At 43.1% G+C, this 19,467-nt stretch overlaps 1 protein-coding gene across 1 annotated transcript in view; it reads right to left on the bottom strand.

Annotated features, from left to right (window-relative positions):
* Nucleotides 1–533: 533 nt before the first annotated feature.
* The window catches only part of beag (IC cytokine homolog beag), a 33,563-nt gene continuing 14,629 nt past the window's right edge, over nt 534–19,467 (bottom strand). Inside the window, exons 11-17 of the mRNA XM_050182824.3 lie at nt 15,044–15,198; nt 11,440–11,757; nt 6,402–6,468; nt 5,191–5,279; nt 3,914–4,025; nt 3,260–3,303; nt 534–659 (exon numbers count right to left, since the gene is read on the bottom strand). Coding sequence (XP_050038781.1) covers nt 626–659; nt 3,260–3,303; nt 3,914–4,025; nt 5,191–5,279; nt 6,402–6,468; nt 11,440–11,757; nt 15,044–15,198 — 819 coding nt within the window. The 3' untranslated portion in view covers nt 534–625. The remainder of the gene's footprint in view (nt 660–3,259; nt 3,304–3,913; nt 4,026–5,190; nt 5,280–6,401; nt 6,469–11,439; nt 11,758–15,043; nt 15,199–19,467) is intronic.

Raw genomic sequence — 19,467 nt, 5'->3', positions numbered from 1 at the left:
GTAATAGGTTAATTTTTAGAAGATAAAATGAAGATGAAAGCTTCATTTTTGAATTTCAGACGAAAGCCCCGGTGCCAGTATGTCAGTGTATGTCACAAAATACAAAGCATTTTCTTGTAATATCCGACTTGGTGAAAGTTCTTGAAACTTCCCAAGTCCAGTCTTTGGCACTTTTAGAACACAATGTAGTCCATTTTCTTCTATAAACGTTTACCCGACATGCGCAGACGGTGTCAAAATTCGCGACATCACAGTTAGCTGGTGCAGGAACTTCCAAGGCGGCGGCACCTGTCTTTTGTATTTGCATGTTTTCTGGCTCAACAGGTCTCATTACATGCTAAGAGTGCCCTTTTGGTATTATAGAAGTTCAATTTTGCCAATGCAGCTCAAATAATTTTGCTCGTTAGTGTACCTTTAAGCACTTATGCATAAAACATGCTTTCATTCCTGTTGATATTTCAATTAGGTAGATTGCACATAGTAGTGAACTTCTAAACAAACCTAGCGGTCATTCCGAACACTAAGGTGCAAGATTGATGTGGGGCTAAGACTTTCACTTTATTCTCCCGTAAGATTCACAGGACAAAATGGATACTCTTGTTTTATGCACAGATGTAGCCAAATTCTAGAATTTTGGTCTTTTGTATTCTGGTGTGGCACTGTAAAAAAAGAAAACAGCAGTTATAACGAGCAGTGGGAACAATCATGAGAACAAATTAATGACCAAATGGGCCGGCAACAGAATTTTCATCTAATACAAAAAGATGCAGGATGTATGCTTCGTCATTTTACAATCAAGAAACCAGCACTACTCACTTTTATTTAAAAAATTCGATCTGTCTACACCTTACCAGGTTACAAGAAATGTGTGTTCTACGACATAGTAGCAACCCACAGTCCTGTGGCAACTGCAGTCGGTGCCCTGTTCCAGAGAGTACCACAATTGGGCATACAGGAACTGATAAGGAAGAGTGCATAATGAGCTATAGTACATCAAATATGAGACTGTTGTTTGATATCGCCATGCTCACACAATAATTTTGTCAATTTGGAGCTTCAGGCACATGATTATTGAAGTGTACCTTGAGGGGACGCTCGACTTGCATGCGCCCCCAGATATTGTTTTCCCCACGTGGCTTGCATCTCCTGTAAACTGGCTTCACCACGTGACTTTGTGCTGCTGGCGTCAGTGTGATTGCAGACTAGCACGAGAGATGACGCACATGTTGCACTGCTAATGCCACCTAACGGCAAGGTTACTCGGGTAGCCTGTTCCTTTTTGCTGTGTCGGCTAGCTGCGCGGACTTGTTGCACGCTCGCCAGCCATTCGCGGGACCGTCCTGCGAAAGGCTTAGGACCAGGACACCGGAATGGATAAACACAATCATTTGAACACGCCACCGTTTGCGTGACCGTACACATGAACGATTAAGCATTGGTGTCCAGCATGGGGGCCAACATATTCGCTTGCTATCCCGTCGCGGTGAGTTGGAATTCATCGATTTGTCGGGCACCCATCGGCATGTTCGATTGGCAGTAATTTGGCTGACTAGATTGGTCTATAAAAGGAACATTAAATGCCCTTGTGATTGTCTGCACTACCGTGTTGTCGTTCCTCTGTCCCGAGAGCACATTTGAGACTTTACAACCTATGTACACCTGGCATAACCTCTCGGGCATGCCTACTTAAAGCAAGTAGACGAAAGATATTATTTATAATACATAAAATCTATGTGAAGATACCTAGGGCATTGTTGCACAACAAAAACCGCTGGCCAACACTGTCAAGTCACATCCACATGGATTGTGAGGAAACATATCCAGAAATCCCAAGTGACATGCATTGATGGCAAGGGCACTGGCAGCCTTACTGCTGCAAATTGTTTTATCACTGCTAGTGGCACTTTTATGTGGCCTAAACTCACCCTTACATTTCTACTAACAAGAGGCCACAAAACTGCGCCTAACGACATCTAGTGGCTTAAGTTACATAGTGGGTAAAATACTACCTTAACAAATCGTACACTAAGAAAAAATTCTGCAAGTTTACTTTCCCTTGAAATTCCCAATCTTTCACATAGCTCAAAACAAGATTTAAGAGGCTGGCTACACCACAGCCACATAACTGAACTTGAGTGAAAAGCATTGAGTCAAGCTAATGCAATAGATGAAGTGCCTCCATACTGTTAAAGAATAAGGCAGGATGAGAACATAAAACCAGCCCCCAATGATGCCTACCTTATTTACACTTGAAAAATGACAGTCGACCACTGTGAATAGAAAGCTAATTGCACTGCATGTGGATGTGAGACAAGATGCAGACTGGAGAACTTTATTCAATCTTCTTACAGATGCCATCTCCTAGTACGGCCCATGTGACCCTACCCTGGACAAGGGCACATGGCTGAGCAGAACTGCCAAGCCAGAGCAATGCATGCACTGCACAAAAGATCCATCAATTTATCTCAGCTATCTCGATCAGATTTTTCATGTCCTGTGTTATCTACAAGAAGTGTGCCTTCTTTAATAGCAATTTTCTCGGCAATCAGAATGCATCTTGGTGCAGAACAAATGCTCGAAGATTTTGATAAGTACACGCTATCACTATAGCTAGACTCAATGCTTTTAAACACAGTGTAACAGCAACAGATGCAATCGGATTGCATTTTTAACTTACTTGGTACATAATTAGGAACACAGACAAAAAGTACTTTGCGTCATTCATGACAACTATAAACGATAAATAGCTCATTTCATTTTGTATAACTTTTCCTCAAACCATGGGTCAGTTTATGTACAATATCCAGAGATGATGATGATGTACAGAGTTTTGTCGTGCAAGGGCTAATGATGACCAAAGAGCACCAAGAAATTGTGTGATGTAGTCAATCATGCAATCAATCATAAACAGTATTTGTGACATGGGTGTATAGTGGCCTAAAATTTTCACTGTAAATAGGGTAAAATATGCTATATCTGTAAAAATACGACGACATATGAAGTGCAGCTATGAAAGGTGATAACAGTAGAGTGTTCTGTTTTGTTGTACATGCCTCTAAAATTTGATGGTCATTCCATCAAATTTTTCTGCTTATGAGTGGTCAAAAAGTGCAAACATGCACTTCATATGGAATTTAACTGTGCATTCTTCTTTCAGTAATGCCTAAGGGCGAAGAACAGGCGCCTTTAGCACCTCAACCTCGGCTTGACTTAAGCCTTGCACAAACAACAAAATCCAGTAGAAAAGCGAGGTACATACAGGCCCACAAAGGTGTCTCCTTCAGCCTTTCGACGAGCAATAATCTGCAAAAAAAAAAAAAAAAAGCCATTTATTATACCAAGTAATTAAGAGCACCACCTGCGGTATGAAGCAAGGGCAGTGCTAGAAATTTCTGATGGAGGAGAGGGAGGCACCCCTCCTTAGATCTCCAATCCGGGTATGAAGAATACAACCAACTAAATTATAGGTTTTAATGTACTGAAGTTGCACAGTCAGCTATGAGGGATCCCTTAGTGGAAGTCTTCAACCAACTGGGGTTCTTTAACTTGTACCAGAAGCACAACACACAAGTTTTTTGTATCCTACACCCATTAAACTGTGGCTGCTGCGGCCGAGAATTAAACCTGCAATGTTGTGCTGTTATGTATTTGGCAGCAGAACAATTGCCGGCTGTTGAGAAACGGATGACCAGCACTGAGGCTTGGAAGACAAATCCTACTTTATTCTTGCGGACCATGGTTATTGTGCAGTTTTTGACAAGCCACAGATGGCAAAAATTTTTGAAGAGAGGCAAGTCCTGGCGAGCGTGGCAACCTTGTCTTAAGGAACCATAAACAGAAAGCAAGTACCGCAGATGGATACGCGCACAGCAACAGAATGCCACAGCCACCGAGATGAACAACATGAACACACCTGATTAATCTTCTGCAGCTCTCGGTCGAGCTTGGCCTTGTCATCCTTTTTACCAGCAGCACGACGTGTCTTACGGCCATCTGCCATCTTGACACCATACTGAAAGGCCGCCCTAAAGAAGAAAACCGCAGTGCCAGCATGTATGATGCAAGAGTAAACAGTATGATGGTGTGCCCCGCATCAGCAGCTTCACTGGGCCATTACATAAAATTTGGTTGTCATGTTCACCAATTTATTTAGTCACAGTGTCCGCTGGTGGAGCACACAGTTGAGAGCAGGCAAAAAATCAATGTTAGGCTGTATTATGAGCAATGCTGCCATGTGGAGGAGCCTAATTCAGTGCGCTGGTATCATTCTTTAATGTGAAAATGGACGTCTTTGCAGCACAGAAATGATTGAAGTATTCAGATTGTTCTGTTATACATGAATTGGTTCAGTCCTTATACATTGGTGCAAGTGTCCTCCACATACTGGATGGTAGGTCTAAACAAACATGTCCATTCAAGTTCTGTTCACAGGTGGTGTTTAAGAGATCCACCATTCAGTGGATGTTTAGACCACCACCTGTTTCAACCTCTGCTGAATGCATTCTGTGGCAGAGCCTTCACCAATAATCAGGAGCTCTGGAACTGCTTTGTTGTCTTTTTTCGAACAAATACAGCAAATATTTCTTTCAGGCGCAGTATCAAATACCTTGCCAGATTTTAAGAGCACACTCTGAAGAATTTGGCAGGATACACAGGTCAACGTATTCATGGGTATTTCTCATGGAATAAATATTTCTGCCACAAGAAAGAAAACAGCATGTACTTATGCACCAACTCAATACATTGCAGAGAGCACGTCAGTTTCAGTCTACAGGCAGCGCGCTACTGTACTGATTATGCTGAGCCATTCTTATGGCACCAGCCAGCTGGTCATTTCAGAGCCCTCCAGTGTGTAACATAGACACTAAGCTGTACTGTAAATGTACTTCAAAAGTGAAAGTGAAGGCACAACATCACTATGGACTACAGTTATTTCACAAAATAAAGCTTGAGTTCTGTGTTACGCTATTACTGCAGTGTTCCAAGAGCCCTGAAACAACCCGCTGAAGATGTTATTAAAAGAACTATCTTGCTTTCTTTTTTATGCACTAGTGCCACATACCACACAGGGTTCGATGATGAATTAATCTACCTACCTACATGTTTTTCCACAGTACATTTACCGCTTCTTGAAAAGCAAGCACATTTTACAGCCCTGACGCTTCTGTAGCAGTACGAGGCAGTGCTTACTTGGGCAAGGCCTCCTTATGGCTCATGTACTCGCTGTACTCCTCCTGTGTGTCGAAATCCCATCGCCCAATGGGACCCTTCTTGTTACCCTGCACAATGTACACACCCACATGGTCAGTGGCCAGTTGCTCAACTTATGCCCATCTCGCCAATAAAGCATGCCAAGAGCAAAAGTGAACACCCGAATGTCAAAGCTATTTATTGGTATTGTCACGCTGTAGTGAAGATGAAGAAAACAGTAATAAAACTGTGAATGACGAAACTAACTTTCTATTGGACGAACCTGTGCCCACAAAGGCAAGTTACACTCAAAGCACAAGAATAATGGAGAACACAGTTGGCGATCGTCGAAATCTGATCTGCGAGTCAAGGGCGTCGGCTTTTATACATGAGTCATCGAAGGTTCCAGAATAATCACTGGTGCCAGCGTGTCATCCAGAAAGTACTACACAATTTGCGTCGCGCATACAACCAGATTATATGAGGTTCGATAACAATAGACAATGGATCAATAACATTCGAGAAACTTCCGATACATGAAGGTGCATCCTGTGCTGAGCAATAATGTTTAAATTTTGTTAGCCGGTGATAAAGCGGTCACCCGAGAAAGATAAACAACTACACGTATCAGTATGAACAATTGCTCACACCTTGGCGACCACTTGTCTGACTGCTGCGCTCATTTTATTTGATGCTTCGGGGACAAATTATGCATGAATTACACAGGGTGTTGCCACTATTTTAGAACTTTAGCCACTCTTCTTTCCAAAGTTCAGCAGTTACAAGGCGCTAAATACAAGAACGCACGTGCTTCAGAGGAGTATGTCCGTTTGTTCTGCCTACATAAAGCAGCGCTCTACACTCTGCGACATATGCATTCACCGCAGCATGCGGAACCTTTACTGATTCTTGCAATAAGTGTTTTACCAAGCACGACTACTACTGGTATTTAGAAGTTTTGCCTCTGCTTATCATTTCTTTTCCCCATTCATGTCCCATGCCCGTTCGCCACTACTTTTAATTACAGACAAAAATGAGGTATCTATACTTGATAGTGCAATTAGCTGGCGTGCAATTCCAAATAAATATTCTCCTGAATTCTGTAGCACAAACGTTGATACCATCTAGTCCTTGTAAGCTCTTCTAGACCACAGCCTCTTTAAACTAGAGCAAGCACATACGAAGAACACGCAATCAATCAACCAACTCACAAGGTCCATTTTTGTGTAGTCCACTTCATCATCACTGTCTGCGACAGCATCTTCATTTTCAGGGGCACTGTGCAGGGAAAAAGGATGCACAAGTTATACAGAGCAAGGTGGAGGGGGTGACAGGCCGCACAACCTTCGAGAAAACATCATCATAAGCCTGCAAAGTAAACGAGTGGATGTTTGCTATTATGCGTAAGGGCAACATTCCAAATACTAAAAAAAAAGTTGATGTTTGCATTTTACGCTACAGGCAAATAATCTACAAGTGGCTGCATGCCTCTGAGAGTAAAATAACGACGTGAAACTTGAGTGTAGAAACTAGGAAGCAGCATAAAAAGTAGAAGACAATGGGTACCCCCCCGGAAGCACAGAGCATCCAAAGAATCTCCGCTAGAGAGCAAGCTCAAGCTTAAAAAAAAAAAAAAAAATTCACCAGCGATTACAATACCCCTAATGCGAAATCTGAGGGCAGCACTATACATTTTTCATTTAGTGATATATTGGCTGGCACAGACGATCTGTCTCGTGCGGCACGTTGCAAACGGAGTGAAGTGTGGCGCAACTGTCCACTTGTTGGGAGACCGTGATGGGCAGCGCGTGGTTAACGCATGAGTGCGATTCACAGCAGCCGCCACGGACAGACCTCCGCTCATGCAGCACTTTGTTTCCATATATGGTATCGGTAGATGAGCTCGCCGCGTGCCTTATCAATGGCATCATCGGTGAACAGACGAAATGTGCTACTCGGGCGCCATCTCGTAGCGTTGATTGCTGCAGAACACATATTGTGCGGCACTACACTTTTCTTCTCATGCTTTTGCCGTACTCTCCTCCTCCGCTTTCCTCCTCACATCCTCTTCGCTATCGTCTTTCATCCCCCGCTGCACTACACATTTCCTGTTTCATCCTTCGCTGTGCTTGTTCACTCAGTTATGCTGAAGGACACCAAGGTACTCCAATGCTCAATGCAGGAACAGATGCCCCAGAGCTGCACTCTAAAGATATTGCCCAAGTCACAGAACTAATGCTCCCTTCAGCCCTGTAGCGGTGGTGCAGTTAATGTGCTACCGACACAAAGAACAAAGAAACAGTTTGCACTTTTATATAAGTGCACGAACAATGAAGGCAATATGTATCAAGAAGAAAAATACAGTAAAAAATCATGACTCTCCCCTTCACAGAAAGAAAGAATGGTGGAGAGGTAGGACAAAGACTAAGGTAAGACAATAACTAGAACATAACATTCAATTGCGCATGAAATACATTAAAGGGCCTCTCACCAAGTCTGGACATTTTGAGCTGACAAGCACAGTGCATACAATCCTGACTAATGATCGTGTCTGCTAAGTAATACATTGCTTTGTGCCGCAGAAAGAGCTGAAATTTCAAACCACATGCCGTTTGCCCTTCTCCTTGCGGGCACCTTGCTCCCAGCTGAATAGGTGACGTATATGCACAAGTTCGCCTACAAACATGTACAGGCGCCGACAAAAGTGGTATACTCCACGCAGTCCACGCAGCGGGAGCCGAACCAGCGGCACACTGCATCGCGACGCCATCTACAGGCGGCATCTGGGATCGAGACAGCCAATGGGCACCCTTTATTATCGGCAGACATGATCCCAGATGCTGCCTGTAGATGGCATTGCGATGCAGCTTGCCATTGCTCAGGCTCCCGCTGCGTGGAGTATACCACTTTTGTCGGCGCCTGTACAAATATGCTGTGATGTTGCTCATAGTGGCGTATGACTTCGAGAATTATTCAAGGCAGCATCTGTTACCTGTGTAATCTGTTGCTTCAATAGATGAATTAAAGCTAAAGGAAGGTGGCAGTCCAGGGTTCGAGTCCCGGACCAGGACAAATTTTTCTTCAACTGCAAGGCTTTTCTTTTGAGAAACCCGTATGGGTTTCCTTCGTAGCAATTGATATGATTGGGAGGATGTCTCATTTGCTCTTAATTAATTACTTCTCTCCACCTTGCGGGCTTCCGCAGAACTATTACATATGACAAGAGTGTACAACGAACATAAATGATAGGTCACGTTATCAATGTCAATCAACGAAAAGGGTTCTACTTAAATTGAGGACGCAATGAGCTATGGAAAGAAAAATGATAGGTGTAACGTTAAGGGATAAGAAAAGAGCAGATTGGGTGAGGGAACAAACGCGAGTTAATGATATCTTAGTTGAAATCAAGAAAAAGAAATGGGTATGGGCAGGACACGTAATGAGAAGGGAAGATAACCGATGGTCATTAAGAGTTACGGAATGGATTCCAAGGGAAGGAAAGCGTAGCAGAGGACGGCAGAAAGTTAGCTGGGCGGATGAGATTAAGAAGTTTGCAGGGACAACATGGCCACAATTAGTACATGAACGGGGTAGTTGGAGAAGTATGGGAGAGGCCTTTGCCCTGCAGTGGGCATAACCAGGCTGATGATGATGATGATGATGATCAATGTCATGACATACGTGTCATGTAGGTCATGAAACAGCTACCTACATCTTGATGCTCTCATGGTTATTTCGTTAATTTAGTATCTACCAAAATTTGCATAGTATGACAACAGTATGACGAACATAACTGACAGGTGGTGACATTAATGTCATGATATCTGTATCACGTAGGTCATGAAACAGCCACCGAAGTCTTGGTGCTCTCATGACCGTTTCGTTAATTTGTTAGGCTCCCCGTATACTGCTTCGCATAACATTCATTACGATTTCCACAGGGCACGGGATCTGCTGGCTTTCTTATTTGTTGGTTCCTTCACACATTACAGTGGATTATGAGATGGGAAAACATTCACCGCAATGCATTAAGATTCATTTTCAGCTAGTCATCACGATTCACCCACAGAACTCATGAACAGTGGTATATCAACTGTCAATACAAGATCAAAGTTGCTACAGGAGTCTTAAGTTTATATTTCTTATAATCAATAATTATTTACTTATTGACTCATTAATGTGTCTCACACTTTCGAGATTTAGAAACACAAGAACCAAACACAACAAGCACCTTACAGAACATGGACATCATAGTACACAATCTTTCCAATCTTAATTTTTTCCTAAGAGTCTAGGGAGCGGAATTTACCCACAATTGTCCTTGTTGATACTAGTGCCTTTTTAAATTGTTTCTTTTGGGTCTTGAGAATTCCATTTCTACTAATCACGACATTGCTTCGCCATGTAGTGTTGTTTTTTTTATTTGTATGGCGATTTACTATTGTAAGTGGCTGAGAATATTCGCAACGCAATTTCAACATATGAAATCCCTGTAATATCTATATATGTCTCACGTTATTCCTTGTAATATGCTCAAGCCATATTTCTTTCATTCTATTCTTTCCAATTTATTATCAAACCTCTACACTACTTTGTCACTACGTATTATGTGCATCTCATTTTTGTTTCTTTCATGTAATAGTAACCTGAATTTTAAGTGTTGTTGAACCCTGCGAACAGAAATTATGCTTGTGACCTCATACAATGTCTCTATTCCTGCCACAGCGACCCCTGGCAGCCTAGCCCCAGGCACCAACAGCAATACCTGTTGGACAAATAAAGTTTATTCCTATCCTATCCTACATAAAGGCTAGAGCAGTATGTTTAAATAATAATAATAATAATAATAATAATAATAATGTGTGTGTAGGGGTCCTCACAGTTAAACACTAATTTTAATAAAAATATGATGCTAGCTACACAATATCAGCTTGAACAGGTGGTTTATGCACATTGGCAGACAATGTTGTGAATAATTTCGACCATAGCATAATTAACAAAAACTTCAAAAAAAAATTTTCCGTAACACAATTATGATTGACAATTTTATTTATAGACAACCTCACTTTGTTTGATTCTCTTGGAGTGCTTCTGTTCCGAGATATTGATAATCAAATTTGACGCTCACTCAGCTAATTTTTCATTCAGGAGCATGGATCTCGACACATTGTCAAGCAGTGAGGAAATGTTGACATTACGAAAAAGGGAGAAAGTCACTGCTTGTTTTTGCCAGCCAAAAGTATGAGCACAGTTGCTATCAGCTTCACCTAGCTTGCAAACAACGTGGCACACATAGTAAGCTATGTCACAATAGGGGCTTGACATGGACATAACAGACAGCCATTCTGAATACACTTCATTTGTTCCAAGGTACTACAGCAAGCAGCACAAAATGTGTTTTTCTTCAGGTTGCAAATGTGGCCAGCTCACCACCCCTGTTTGCCCTGTGAGCCACTTATGCCTGCTGAAGTGTTTCAAGCACTTACAGCTAGGACACAATGCACGTGCACTCCAGTTATTCAAAAAGTGAATGAACAGCTCACAGATGTCCATTTCAACATGTTACTACCTTAAGGAAAGCACTTTGAGATTACACACGCAAAATCAGTTTTATACCAACTGCTACCTCTGGGTGAAATTTGTGGGCTTGTTAGAAGTAAGCGAAACAATGTTTCTACCAAATGCTAACCACACTCAGCATTTGGTGAGCAGCTCCTGCAATCGGAGCTGCCAACTGTTCTCCTTTCGTTTTTCCATTTCCCTCCTTCCATACTGCCCACTGGCGATGGCGGTGTGTTAGACAGCAACAGTGCAGTCAGCAAGCTGTTTACTTTCTTCTCAACGACTTTCTCCAGAATTGTTCCCTTCAGTGAGAAGCAATGTGTTTATTGCATCTTTCCTCGCTGTATCTCTTCTGAAGTAAAGTCTTGCAATGGGAAACACGTAAAACAGTTACTATTGCAGAGAGGATGACTTCAATTTAGGCATCTGAATGGATGCAGGCACATGAGTTTTTTGTAGTGTTCAGCATCACTGGAAACTCTACGTGCAGAGTGCTGTTTCCAAGTCAGAGATGGAGACATGCTGACATGTTCTAGTAGGACTATGGATGCTACCGGGAGCCAGCTTTCTTAAGCATACTGCTTCGATTTAGCAACGGAATGTTCCGAAATCGATAGTCTCTAATTTCGATTCTTAATTTTATATTTTTAACAATTATGACTAGTGCAAAATATGGTCAACACTCACCCAGGGTAGCACTCTGCATAGCTCTCAGGCAAATCTCGTTCCAGCTTGCTGGTCAACTTGGCCTTGAGGCGGCCACTGTCCTCGCGCTGCTGAGCTACTGCAGCTGCATCAGAAGCACTGGACCAACGTGTGTCGTGACTGCGATGTCCGCTGCCGCTACCTCCACTGCTGCGTGTCGCAGCTCGCTCATCCTCCAAGCTGGGCTTCTCAAAGTAGGATGACCGCTTGCGGTCTCGGTCACGCTCACCCTCCCGTCTGCTGGCATGCTTGCCCTCTGTGCTGGCCTCAGGGACATAATCGCCTGCATCCTCAAAGATGCTGCAGTACAAAGACAGTGCAGTCATCTATACAAGAGATCCCTCAACAGAAGAGACTTTTTCATCACGCCGAAGTAGTGGTGGTTTTAGTTTTAAGGCTCCCTGAAACAGTTTTTGTCGTATACCTAGACAGAGAGAGTCATTCTCAAGTAATGCTTTCTCACACGAATTTCGTGTCGGCACACGGTAATAACACATATAACTGTAACTATAGTAACACAGGTACGAGTGGTTAAACATTAACTTCCCCTCAAGCCCCGGCATTCCCCTCAACTTCTATGCCGTGCGGCCATCGCTATGTCCGGCCTCCTTCAAGTGGTGACGCAAGTGTTGTCTACTTCCGGCTGATGTCAACCGAGCGGGTGCCCACGTCCCTTCCCTAAGCAGTTTATATCGTTAGGCATGGGCTACATGGAGCAAAATTTAAAAACAAAGTGCGCACAGTAGATGCTGCTGACGCAGCGGCACTACAAACAATGCTCAGTGGCTTTCTTTATTTTTTATTCCTACATGAAGCGAAAAGAGACGAATGCCGCCGCGGGCATTCGCCACATTGCTATGAACGTATATGCAATGTACAAATTACAAAGTAGCTAATAATCACCTGATAACATGAAAATATCTAATCCATACATTTACGGCTGTTTCTATATTACACTCATAAGATTTCTTTGTAGTTGTGAGCAGAAAAGAAAGTGCTGCCGCTCACTTGTGAATGTGGTGAAATGGGCTATTTATAACATCTTCGCCACTCTATAATCTAAAAAAAGAATTACACAGAAAAATAATGTGCATCCATTGGAAATCGAACCCATCCTTTCCGAGTGGGAGGTGGAGACGGTACTACTACACCGCAGTCCAACTCAAGATTGCAGCTTTCTGACAGACGTCATGACACGTTATGAAGCACATCCATTTTCCTTCGAAGTGCTTTTTTTGCCAGATCTTGGCTTGTTAGGATATTTCTCTGCTACCATTCTGGGCAAATGTACAAAACTTGGCTCTCTGATAAACACGGAACCTGCAGTTACCACTGAAAGCACCGTTCCTTTCAAAACTGCAGGTGACCGCTGTGTTAACCAAGGAAGCTGGTGCTGACACTGACGTACAGCACTCGCATCTTCTACAGTGCGTAGTCACTGCAATTTACTCCCTGCCCAGACATTCAGTGCAAGACGAGTTTAATACAGCACTGGTACTATTTATGTTCCTGCCACCAAAGAAGACGTCGATGTTCCTATTTTCGTGTGAGAACCTCTCTGGCTCCGATTGCCTGCCCCACTGCCAGAGCTGTAGCAGATAATCTGCATTCTTCCTTTCTGTTGTGCCATCCCGTTGCGCTATATTTCAAGATGGTTCTTATTTCTAAGGGTACACAAATTACTATGCATGCACATGCTATTAAAAATAGGATTAATGCAGCGGCATGCTTCCAGCATTCCCGATGACACAATGTGGGTAGCCAATCGGATAGCTCGCCTGACTGATGTCACATGTGCCTGCTGTATACTAGCAGGGAACAAGGGTGGGGGGCTGAAAACCCAGGGGAGCAGCACCGCTGCAATCAGTAGCAATGTACATTTTTAAAACCTTATAATAAATTACACACTCTATGCAGAACACTTTAATGTACCACTTAATGATCAGAAAGACCTACCCTAATGACTCAGTATGTTTGTACAAGATCATCAATATAGTTTCAGGATTCCTTCAAGATAACTTCAATTCACATAAAGAATGCTAAAATGGTTTTAAATGCGCAAAAAGCATCACATCACCACGGAAACTGGACCAGTCAGCTCCTTGTAACGGCAGTGATCATGTTAGCAGGCATGTGCTGGAATGCAGGCCCTAGCAGAGATATCTCTGGACATCGCATTGAACAACAACATATCCTGAACATCCCTGCGCCACACAGCTCATCTTGGAGAAAAAACTTCACTGCTTTATGAAGGTTATGTCGCTGCTTAAGTTAGTCGAACGTAAGCTGAACACAGTCGCTCATGGCAATAAAAGTACTACATATGTTTGAAGACAGCTATGCAAGATGTCAGCAAATGTGCTGCTAGCAGCTCCTGTGTTGGCATCAAGCACAGGGTGAACAGTAGAAATAATCTCTTTGAGGGCACAAACAACAATGAGTGTGACCCTGATGTGTGGAAAAACTGTACAACTCTCCCTTCTGCCATTTGGCACACATGACCAAAGTGCCCAGGAGAGCGTACAATACAAATTTTGTTGAGCTCCATAAACCTATAATGATTAATGGAGTTGCCTTTTAACCCTTTCAGTGTCACTGACGCACCGATACATTTTCCTGTTTCTGCCCTGTCATGTCACTGACGTACCTGTACGTTGTGATGCACGCCACAACACAAAGTTGGCAAGCTTTGAGGCGGCTCTGCTATCTACTGCTCCGTAATGCAAGGCTACCACTCTTACATGTTTCTTCCATCTGTCATACGTTTGTAGAAGGCTATTTTTGACATTGACAAGGCGGCTCTATCGCAGAAGCGTGCGCACCAAAACAAAACTAGGCAATAGATACAAAACGAACAGAGGAATGTGGGGATCTTGTTAAAAGTGCCATTTGCCATTATCCATGTCATTTTTCCCCTTCTGAATAACCGAAATAAACCATTGTGTTCATTTTATAATATAATAAAAGCAAGGAACTCATGCTGGAGGTGCATCACGTCTCAAACAACCTGACACTGAAAGGGTTAAGCGGAGTGATTGCATTCCCTTTATAGAACTGTTTTAACAGCCAAGATTTGTCGCTGCATGCATGACGCATCCTCAGGTTTCCCAAAAAAAAGGCAGTTATCAAAAGTCATTGGTATGTAGCCAGCATAGAACCAGTACTATTACATATGCTGAAATACAAACAAGTATAAAAATAAATTGAGCTGTGCCTTTGTATTCACACGCAACCAGTGCATGAGATACTGTCATTATTCAGCCTCACATACTGAATTTGCTTAGTACTGCCAGCTACAAACCAATGCTACACCCGGCTAATTCCGTAATTGGGGACACTGATGGCATTTAATGTCCCAAAGCTACATAAGAGCTGCGAGTTGAGTGCGTAATGGAGGGCTCTTGATTAGTTTTAAAAGCGAGGGTTTTCTTTACCAAAAGCATTCTCGCATTCCACCCCGACTGGGAACAAGACCCATGACCTGTCCTAGCCACTGTGACAGGCGGTTCCAAAGCAAGCCTTGACACCTACTCTCTGTCCTTAGTCAAAGGCACACCACCGACTGTGCTGCAATGCAGGCCCTTACGCATCGTCCGGTGCCACCTTGCTGGGACCTGTTGGCTTGTCAGTCACCTTGCCCTTCTTTTTGCCTTTGCGATTGTGCATTCCTTGGCGGAGGTATGACAGGATCTGAGTAAGCTTGTTGATCACAATGTCATTGGTCGTAAGGGTGGTGTGGCTCTGCAGGGTACAAAGGCACAAGCACCAACTTCAGACCATGTTCAATGCACTCAGTTGAACAAACTCAAGGAGGTAAAAATAATCCTTAGAGTGCCGATTTCCTTAAATTAAAGAAAGAACCTTGCAAAGAAGACCAAGAGCTGAGTTGCAATGACCTAAACAGCACTGATTTCATGCCTGTTACAGTGTCATACAATGCCACAAGAGGTGGAGATGACACTATGCACTATTACTCTGAATGTGATGGGTTTGCATGCAGAGTTGCCAACTTTTACAATTTTATCATAATGCCCAATACGTAGAGTTTGTTTACGATTGCCATATAGACACCAATGATATTACTATATTTAATTTGCATCAAGTTTATGGCAGAACCTAATAGTATTTCAAAAATTTTAACAAAAATAGCCAGATATATTGGACGCCCTCGATTATTTGCATGCACGCCCACAGCACCGCGCCCACTCCACTGAACCAGTGTATGAGGGATACCAAATTTTTAGCCACTGTTATAAGAAGTTTTCACAAATAAATTTCACAAATATTTCTAATTGTGATACAGATTGTTCTAACTGTGACTATAGGGAACAGTGCCTGTTCATGGGATCTCTTCTGTACAAAATCTCTTAATTATTTTAATAACTAATTATTTTAATAACTAGTTATCTTGAGTAATAAAACAAATTTTAGTATATCCAACAAAAATTGTGTATTTTGGAGCTTCGAATGAAGCATTTTTCGAACACTAAAGTTGGCAGGTATGTGCACGCATTCCTGGGCAAGAATTTGTGCACACACATACATGCCTTAAGTGCCAGAAAGGCTGTAAGTAATGTAAACAGAGAACAATGACATTCTTTCTTGCACTCTAGTTACAATCAATTGAATCCTCAACACATTTCAAGTAAAGTCACATTTTAGGATTTTCCCGCCCAGTGCTTGACCACAGCTTTGGATAAATGAAGCCGTTTCTTTTTTTCTACTCAAGTTATATGCACAGTCTGCTGCAACCACAAGAAAATCATGGTTTTCCACTCCTTCAGACAATTATGGACTGCCATTTCTTCAGACAAGTAGCCAAACATAAATGACAGTGTGGGAAGTTGCTGGGCCAAAAAATTTAATTCAACATGACTGCTACCTTTCCATTCATTAAATTAGCCTAATTGGCTATCCATCTAATTACAATAATGTGCAATAACTTTTCCGTTCCCCTGCTATCTGGCTGACATTACTGACATGCCGTGATGTCCTTGTACAACTTTGATTTAAGTAGCAACTACACGACTTTATTCCCAAGAACAAGCACAGTCTGCAATGTCGCAAATGCTTGAATAACTAGAACAGATCACCTTTTAGAGCAGCAGGTACTGCAGAGCAACTCAACTGAAAATAGATTTAAATTACTGTGTTTAATGTAGCAAAACCGCGCAGCGGGTTATGAGGGACTTTACAGTGATGAGCTTCGGGCTAATCTTGACCACCTGTTGTTCTTTTAATTTGCCCCCGTTGAAACCACAGCTGGGAGTCTAACCTGTGACCTTGCGTGCTCAGCAGCGGAGAAGCATAGTGATTGCGGCACTGTCGCAGCAGAGTAGCATGCATTCGAACGTCGAGAGATATGCACAGTGAGGGGGGCAACATGTGGCAAAAATAGGGGACCGAGACGTGGTCTGGGGTGAACAGCTGAAATGGGACATGGAGCAATTTTGGGAGCCGGAAAATCTAAATTGGGAGCAGGTTATGGGGAAAAAAAAGCTCCATCTTGTAGCATCAAATCCCAGATATGGAGCAATTTAACAGAGAAGAAAGCTTACTTTTGGAACAGAAAACAAGAAAGATGTGAACTTTTGCAGCAACTACACTTATATTAACCCCCGCAATGTGACAGAGCTACAGTCCATTCAACTTCAGCACAATCGTGCTTTAGCTTCAGTGGACAAGGACCTGCAAAAGTGACCAACGAATTCTATGGAAACATGCAAGGTATGTTGAATTCGAGGTGATCCAAATGCTTAGAATATTTATAGGACCAAGCATGAAAACATGCAAGGTATGTTGAATTCGAGGTGATCCAAATGCTTAGAATATTTATAGGACCAAGCAAAGAAACATAAAATTTAGAAGAAGAAAGTTGGTATAAAAACCGTAAATTTTGTTTTAATTTGTACTCAAAAGTGCTCTTAGACATGAGTAGCATCTGTGTAGTCTGGAACATGACTAGCCCAAACTTATATACCAAGCAGCTCTTGTACCTGAGCAGCATATGACTACACTAGATACTTAAGGAAACCTTGGCAATTCAGAAAATCAGATAATTCGGACTCCTCCTCCGATTCTGGCATGCGTTAGCATTAGTTAGTGGCATCAAACTCCCATTTATTCGGATGTATTTTGACAAACGGAGTACGCCGAGCGTTGAGCACTGCAAATGTGCGCCACACAGGAGCAAAAGCGGCGGAGTCGACCTTGCCATAATCATCAGCGAGAACCATGTGGGCATGCATGCATAGCCACAATCAATGATCGCACGGTTTCGTCCGAAGCGGCTGCAGCAAACAATAGTCTTGTTTGGACTCGGTGCACATTAGAATTGCACAGCTGACATACATGGTCGCGTCAATAGTGGCCACGGTTTCATCCAAAGTGGCTGCAGTGAAGAGTAGTTTCATTCAGACTAACTGAAATGTGCGTGCGATGTAGCTGAGATGGTGGATGCTGTTGTCTACCGATTCTACCGCAGCCCGCAGGCTTGCATCCAACCCACTGGCTACATTGCGATAGACGGATGATCTGTTGCCGACAAGCTCACTAGCAAAAAAGTAATTCGGGTGTGCACACAGTAATGAAAATCACGTTTCAGATGAACGTGCAGGTCCTGCGCTGCGGCCACATTAGGGACGAAGTTGCAAGGTCTTGGCCACTGCGAGTGCTAATCAGTCATGACATGACAAGAATTGTTGCTTCCGCAATGCTTTCGTGCATAATAGAAACAAGATTTGCTGATTCATTCCGTAAATAAGAGTGTGTTGATGTAGTAAACATTTCTTTATCATTTGGACATTTTTTTTTATCCTGGGAAATCCAAATTAACAAGGTTTTGCAGACAAGACCAAACTGCTCTTGCATATGATTACAGTAAAATATTGTTACCATAACCGCACACATCCAACTTGGCAGCTCAAAATTTGAAAAAAAAGAAAACTCAGTGCCCTTTCACTCTGTGAAGGATGACCAGCGAAGCTGTGTATATGGGCCTCTTAATAGCGAACTGCACCTTCGCCGCGTGTCGGCCCGGCATTGCACTATCTTCAGTATCGGCCCACGTATGGAGAGTGTTAACTCTTGCTTCACCTCCAACGTGGGTCAGCTCGTTATTGCACTATCTTCAGGATTTTAGGCTGTTGGCCAAAATATACTAAAACCACTACAACAAGTGATCAAGCTCATCTGGGTGCCTGCCCACATGGGGAATCCGGGAAACGAAAAGCGGCGAACCTTGCTGCTAAAGCAACAACCAACAGGGTGGTGGGCCAGCTTCATATACCGGACTCCCAAAAGGCAGCTCTAAGCTACGGTGATCAGCTGAACATCTACAGAGAGGAATGTCGACTCTATCTGCCACCCTACGATGCTCTCACACGTGTGCAGGCCACAACTCTCAGGCAGGGGCAAACCCATAGCATTTATAGCCCCAGGTGCCTAGCTACCATCATCAAAAATGATAATGTATCAAAATGCACACATTGTGGCCTGGAAGAGGCGAGCCAGGACCACATTTTATGGGAATGCCCCAGCAATCAGCCCCCTAGAGAGCTCACGAAGCAAGCTCCCTCACCGGAGGTGTAGGAATTGACACTGCGATCGACAGACCTGGTCATTAAAACCAGGCTGGCAGAGTGGTCGGCTAGTGTTGCGACTCCCTGGGCCCCGACCTAGTCCCCCTGTCTAATCTGGGCTCCATTCTCCCCTCCCCTGTATATATAATAAAGTAATAAAGTATATAATAATAAATTATTGCATTGGTAGCCACCACGATTTTGCCCGCAGCGGTTGCAGCAAACAGTAGTTTCGTTTTAACTCTGTACACGCATCAGCCGCTTGACTTCATAACTGCATAGCTGCCATTCATGATCATGCTGGTAATGACTGCGGTTTCGTCCGCAGCAGTTGCAGCAAACAGCAGTTTCGTTTTGACTCGATCCAAAGCTGTTGAGCATGAAGAGCACTCATTACATCGTGATGAATGGACGATCTGTTGGCGACTGG

This window comes from Dermacentor andersoni, chromosome 4 (genome assembly GCF_023375885.2).
Source record: "Dermacentor andersoni chromosome 4, qqDerAnde1_hic_scaffold, whole genome shotgun sequence".
NCBI classification, from domain to species: domain Eukaryota; kingdom Metazoa; phylum Arthropoda; class Arachnida; order Ixodida; family Ixodidae; genus Dermacentor; species Dermacentor andersoni.
This window is presented reverse-complemented; position numbering and strand designations above follow the sequence as displayed.